At 31.0% G+C, this 6,523-nt stretch overlaps 1 protein-coding gene and 2 non-coding genes across 3 annotated transcripts; 1 reads left to right on the top strand and 2 right to left on the bottom strand.

Annotated features, from left to right (window-relative positions):
- The first annotated feature begins 1,020 nt into the window (after positions 1–1,020).
- LOC124940102 (metalloendoproteinase 1-like) lies at positions 1,021–2,210 on the top strand. Its single transcript, XM_047480586.1, has one exon. It carries the CDS (start codon positions 1,046–1,048, stop codon positions 2,024–2,026), a length of 981 nt encoding a protein of 326 aa, XP_047336542.1. The 5' UTR covers positions 1,021–1,045; the 3' UTR covers positions 2,027–2,210.
- A 1,435-nt stretch (positions 2,211–3,645) lies between these two features.
- LOC124940820 lies at positions 3,646–3,731 on the bottom strand. The gene has a single exon (XR_007099551.1). It is a non-coding gene; the product is annotated as a small nucleolar RNA Z102/R77 (small nucleolar RNA).
- Positions 3,732–3,869: 138 nt separating this feature from the next.
- On the bottom strand, positions 3,870–3,954 carry LOC124940819. Its single transcript, XR_007099550.1, has one exon. It is a non-coding gene; the product is annotated as a small nucleolar RNA Z102/R77 (small nucleolar RNA).
- Positions 3,955–6,523: the final 2,569 nt, after the last annotated feature.

The following is a 6,523-nucleotide window of genomic DNA, read 5'->3' on the forward strand; positions in this document are numbered from 1 at the left end:
CAAAATTTTGTCAAAATCCATCCATAATTAATATGTAATGATTAAATTAATACTTAATATACAAATATACTTTAAAATAGAAAATAAAGAATGAAAATAACTGCTAATGAAATTTATTTTTTTAATTTACATACAAAGAACATACATCTAACAAGAAGAACAATAAAGATCAATTACTATCTAAAAGACCAATAAACAAAACTGCTCATAATTGAACCCAAAAGCACTAAGAACAGTTAAAAATGGTTCCATAACTACAAGAAAGGGAGACCTTTCAGTTCCAAAATTTATGTTCCACTTTGTACCACCTTCACAAAATATGTGGGTTTTTCCTTCTTTTCATCACCTTTCACTTAATTTTTAAAATAATTAATTTTTGTGAAAGTGGTACGTATACATAATGAACATATCATTTAGATCAGCAGATTTGAGCCCCTACAATTATGATCAACATATTTCAAGAACAATATCTAATATAGTAAAAGAAAAAAGTGAATGAATAATGAATAGGGTAAAATAATCATTCTTTGATTTGCATTTAAATTCAAGTGTTTTAAATAAAAATTTTGAAGTCATAATTAAGTTTTAATTTAAAATATTTATCATCTAAGTTAAACATTATAATTATTAATAAACAGATATAACGATCAATTTGACAATGATTTCAAGTACAATTGTCACCATTCATAAACTATTTTAACAATAGTAGTTTGTTAAACTGATGGATTTTAACAACTTATTTATAAAACATTCCTCAACAATTTATTTATTTATTTTGTAACCTATCATTGAGTTAAGTAATAATTAGGTTCGCATCTGAACAAAAATCAATTAGAACTAGTCTCCTGCCAGCCAAATTGGTTAACATAAGTTTCTTATGACTTATTGACTTGGGCAAATTAATTAAGTGGAAAACATAATATACATTGAATTATTCTAAAAAAACATGAAAACGACCTTCCCCAAAAAGAAATCTATAAATAGATTCAACATTAAGCTACAACCAACACAACCAACTTCACCTCAAATTTAATTAAAAATATTCATGATGGCTGCAAAACCACATTTTCAGCTTGCAACAATCATTTTGGTTCTCTCTATTGGGCTTGCAATTGCGGCCCTTGCAAGTGCTTTCGAGCTCACCTCTCCCTCACCCTCGTCCTCACCCTCGCCCTCACCATCGCCCTCACCATCGCCCTCACCATCGCCCTTTGGATTCTTGAAGCATTTGAAGGGATGCCATAAGGGAGAGAAAGTAAAGGGAATCAAACAACTCAAGAACTACCTTGAAAAGTTCGGTTACGTTCACTACGACCACTCTAACAAATCTCACTCCGGCGACGACGACGACTTTGACGATCTCTTGGAGGCAGCCGTCAAAACATACCAAAAAAATTACCATCTTCGTCCCACCGGAGTTCTCAACGACGAAACCGTGTCAACGATGTCTATGCCTCGATGTGGCTGTCCTGACATCATCAACGGCACCAATACCATGGAGAGAAAGCACGGCCGCCACCTCGGATCCCTACGAAGTGTCGCTCATTTCCGATTTTTTAATGGAAATCCTAGGTGGCCTGCGGGGAAAACGCATCTAACCTATGGCTTTCAACCCGGAATGACAAACAGGTTCTCCAATATAATTGCAAGAGCCTACAATAAGTGGGCAACTGTCACCCATTTCACATTTGACCAAGTGGACTTTAACCGTGCCGACATGAAAGTAGGGTTTCATGGCCGGGAATCAGGTGGCGACACGTTTGATGGGCCTGGAGGCGTGTTGGCCCACGCGTGGGCCCCGACAAATGGACGGGCCCACTATGATGTCGATGAGACCTGGGTAGATGGTGAGGTACCTGGTGGAATTGACTTGGAGAGTGTGGCCTTGCACGAGATTGGTCACCAGTTGGGATTGGCGCATAGTGAGGTTCAAAATGCTATTATGTTTCCAAGCATTCCTGTTGGGACAAGAAAGGGCTTACACCAGGATGATAGTCAAGGAATCAAAACTTTATACGGTGTTTGACTGAGGAAACAAATTAATTCTAAAGTTTGAAAAGATGTGTGATTTTTTTTGTTATGTCTAAATTGAAAATTTTATGTGTTACTTGTTTTGTTATGTCTAATTTGAAAAATAATGAGTTATATCTAATTGAATAAACTTGAGACCCACAAATAATAATAATGATATTCTTATGAATTTATACATAGTATAGTATGTTGTTGCATGATTGATGCATGTTTTATAGTAAAATATGGTTGATAAGATATTCAAGTTTCTTTCTTGCATCCATAAATAATTAGCTAGTCTTGCTTCCACCTCTTCTATCTAAATATTATTAACACAAACTATAATATTGCATATAAGAGAAACTTTTAGCATGTCTTCTAGAAATAGTAAGGCACTCTCAATTTTTTTAAGTATTCAAAATATTTATGTTCAATTGTTATGTTTAATTTGTATCAATTAAGTTATTGAGACGGAATTAGGGACAGTTGAGTATCAGTTATTATTTAACTAAAACAAATAAAATATTGATAAAGGAGGAAAAACATGTCGTATTTGTTCAAATCACTTGGTTCTTTATTTGTATGATTTTGATCAAAATCTTGGCTGCACCTGTTTTTGATTGAGTTTCATAATAATTGTGGTGAACAGGTAAATCCTTATTATGATTATGAGTATGTAACTCATTCTATTGAAGAACTAGATTTGGCGTCCATGGGTTCCATCCATTTCAGTTATTGAATAGTTTTATTGTAGAGATTTTCATGATCCCAAATTCAGATTGGAACTACTTTCATAAGTCTCATTACCAATGCTGATGTTGTTGTTATCATAAGACCCTTAAAAAGAATACTTATTATAAATACTCATATGACTGAATATATTATTTAAGTTCTTTTGAATGATTGAGTATATTATTTATGAATATTGTTAGGATTAGTTTTTTTTTATTTTTATAAATGTTTTTGACAAACAACTATTTAATCAGTAACGACATTAAAAAAGTGAGTCGTTACTGAAATCTATATTAGTAACGACATTGTCTTTATGAGAGCCATTACTAATATGTATATCATTAACGAATTTTAGGGTTTCCAGTAACGGCATTACGACATTAGCCCTTACTTATGCCTTTTTCTACTAGTGAGACATAGCAACATAAACAAAATAATAAAAATGTCCAAATAACTATAAACCTATATTAAATAAGGCCTGCAAAGCAATAATACAATAGAGAATGATAAATTAACCGATTAAGGTCCAAGTCTCTATCGATATAATCCTCCCTAACCCGAAAGTTTTGGGGATCACCTAAGATTACTTAGGTTTACTCACAGGATCTAGTTAGGTCAGTAAGTTAGCTTAGGATTTTAGCTTTCTTTTGACAACTCCTTCATCACCAATGGTGCACCATAGTGTTAGTTCTCGTCCGATAAAAATCGAACACTTTCAGTCGAGTATGTTGGCTTTGGGCAAACTTCCCAGGTGACAGGTCGTGTATCACTGTTTGGGGCTGCCTTCATTGCATCTAGCTACTACATTTGACATATTACAGATTAATTCGTGAAACTTTCACAAAGAAAAATTATGAAACAGCGTTAGTATTAAATGAAGACACCAATAATATGAATGAAAGAGAATGATCAGATAGAGCTAATACAATAGACACCGTCATCTCGGTGATCAAACCAATAGGGAAATTAACCAAATCATCACATCATCCTCTTAACTCCATAGTTCATAAAAGAATATCAAGTATATCTGCCAAGTAAATGAAAGCACGATTATAGACAAACATGTGTTCTTTTGTATGAGATCTTAAAACATTATCAGATTTCTTCAGAGGAAGATATTGAATGGAGAATGATCAGATAGAGCTAATACGTGATATGCCATCATAGCGGCAATCAAACCAATAGGGAAACCTATTAATCATCACTTCATTCTCAATTAACGACATGACATGAAGAAAAAGAGCATGGAAATTATGAATCAATAGATTTATCGTCTAAAAGACTATTAGCGATTCCAATAAACAGAGAAAGAAAAATACTAACACTGCATATTAATCAGCGGAGCAGTGCGACGCCATAAAAGAAAAACGCAAACTGAAAGCTTGAGTGAAACCCTCAAGCCGTCTTGTATATATATAGAGTTGAGTTGGTGTCATAAAAGAATGCAACTGAAACCCTAATGCTCTCCCAGCGTTCAAAGTGTTCATTTTCGGGACGTTTTTATCTCGAAAATATTCAATTTCAGGACAAAAACGTCCAAAAACGAACACTTTCTAAAGAAAAAGTGTCGAAAGTGTTCATTTTCAGTTAAAAAATGTTCCGAAAAACTACACTTTCGGAGAAAATGTCCCGAAAACTATACTTTTGGAGAAAATGTCCCGAAAACTACACTTTCGGGATGTTTTCTAACGAATATATGCACTTTTAGGACATTTTATCCTGAAAATGTGTATTTTAGGGACGTTTTTCTCATGAAAATGTGCATTTTATGGATATTTTTCACCAAAATATGCACATTTTTAGGACGTTTTTTTCCGAATATGCACACCTTCAGGACGTTTTTCTCCAGAATATGTACATTTTTGGACGTTTTTATAATAAAAATGTAGTAAGAATATTTGCACCACCTCCCAACAAAAATCGATACATTTCGGGTTCTACGAAGAGTGATTTGTTCAATGATTTATCTACTGCGCGATGTTCTCTTTGTTGGTTTCCTAAGCATTAAACATAAATAACAATAAGTTGGTTATCATGCAAATAATAAATAAAATAACTTTTATGTATAAACATTAATAAGTATTTTATCATACAAATAATAAATAAAATAAATGTTATATATGTATAACTTTTATGATTTTCGTTCGAGAGGTTTGAGTGAGAGAAATAATTTAAAAATTATGCCGAATATTAGGTTTGAAATTGTATTTATACTGAATATTATTATTTTTCTCTCTCCTTCACTATTAAGTTCCAACTTAAATAAAACTTAGATCATCTTTTAAAATTTCAGATAATTAAAACTGAATTTATTCTTATCCAAATTTTGCAACTCATTTAATTTAATTTGGCCTTAACAAATGATCGTAAACTTGATCTTCCTTATTACAACCAGAGAAATCTCTAACTACAGATGACATAGGATTGTTAGTGTTTTTCTTAATATATATGATAATAGGTTGCTGAAAACAACACTATAAACATATTGTTATAAAACTTCTTTTGAATATAATTTTCTTCACTTCTATCTCAACCGGTGACCTTATATTTTTACACAATCTTAACTAATATTTCAGCTAAAATATGAGATATTTTCAGTTTTTTTGTTTAAGAAAAGTTGCTCTACAATTAAAACAACTGAAAGAGAAGCTCACATCGTCTAGAGGAGTTCGGAGTCTTAATTACGATTGAAACTTCTAAACAATAGCCGTAAGAGTCTCGATCTGGGCATGATTTAGAGTAATCGATTTTGATAAAATGATCTTTCTCAAATTTTAGATTTTAGAGTTTATAATAAAGAAAAACAAATTATGGGATGGATTACGTTAAAAACAATTATAATAATTTAAGGTCAGGGCCGGGTAATTATGAATGTACGTAACATTTTTATTTTGTTGTCATTTTCGACTATTAATATGTGTCGGTATTTAAGAGTCAGCATAAGTAACATTTGGTGTTGTGGCAGCTGCGGTCGTCACTTGAGAATGAAGTTGGAGAAGTCATATATAAAATGATAGCATGTAAATGGAATTAGAAAAATTAAAATGAAAAATATGGTGTATAAGAAGAATTTGTACCTATTTTCTACTAAAATTATTAAAATTACAACATTTTAAATAATTTTAGATGTTTAGGAAATAAATTTAAACAAAAATAAATGTACAATAATCAATTTCAAACAAGATTATTAGGAAAATATTTCAAACTCAATTATATGCCTTCGAAGTAACATTAGTACTCTTTATTTAATTGATCTTATAAGACTAAAAATATAATTTTATTAATATATTTCAAAAATATAATTTTATTAATATATATTAAAAATATAAATAGAAACATTGTTTCTTATGATAGACTAATCAGACTGTAATTTAATTCAAATTTTTAATTTATAATTTTGTACATGAGTAAAATTATTGTGAGTAGAAAACTGGTGAAGCTCTAGATAGAATATCTACAATGAATCCAAAAGTAAATTCATAGTGTGTGTGATTGTTTAGAAGAATTAATGAAACAAAAAGAAGAAGCATATTAGGGAGTTATGATTGTACATGTGTTAATATCTCATAGCATTACTCACTCTAAGCACAGACTCAAGATTTGGAGGGGTGAGAGCTTAAATATTAAGTAAGTAATTTTATTATTATTATTATTATTTTTTATAGAATGAATAAATAAATGTTACTTTTACCATTTTTTTTAATGAATTGATAAAAAAAAACTAATGAATTGTATTTAAAAATTAGGGGTAATTTCATATTTTTATCGTAAAAAAATAATA

Source organism: Impatiens glandulifera, chromosome 5 (assembly GCF_907164915.1).
Source record: "Impatiens glandulifera chromosome 5, dImpGla2.1, whole genome shotgun sequence".
NCBI classification, from domain to species: Eukaryota; Viridiplantae; Streptophyta; class Magnoliopsida; order Ericales; family Balsaminaceae; genus Impatiens; species Impatiens glandulifera.

Coding starts and splice junctions, on each gene's coding strand:
- LOC124940102 (XM_047480586.1), top strand. CDS start 1,046: ATGATGGCTGCAAAACCACATTTTCAGCTTGCAACAATCATTTTGGTT.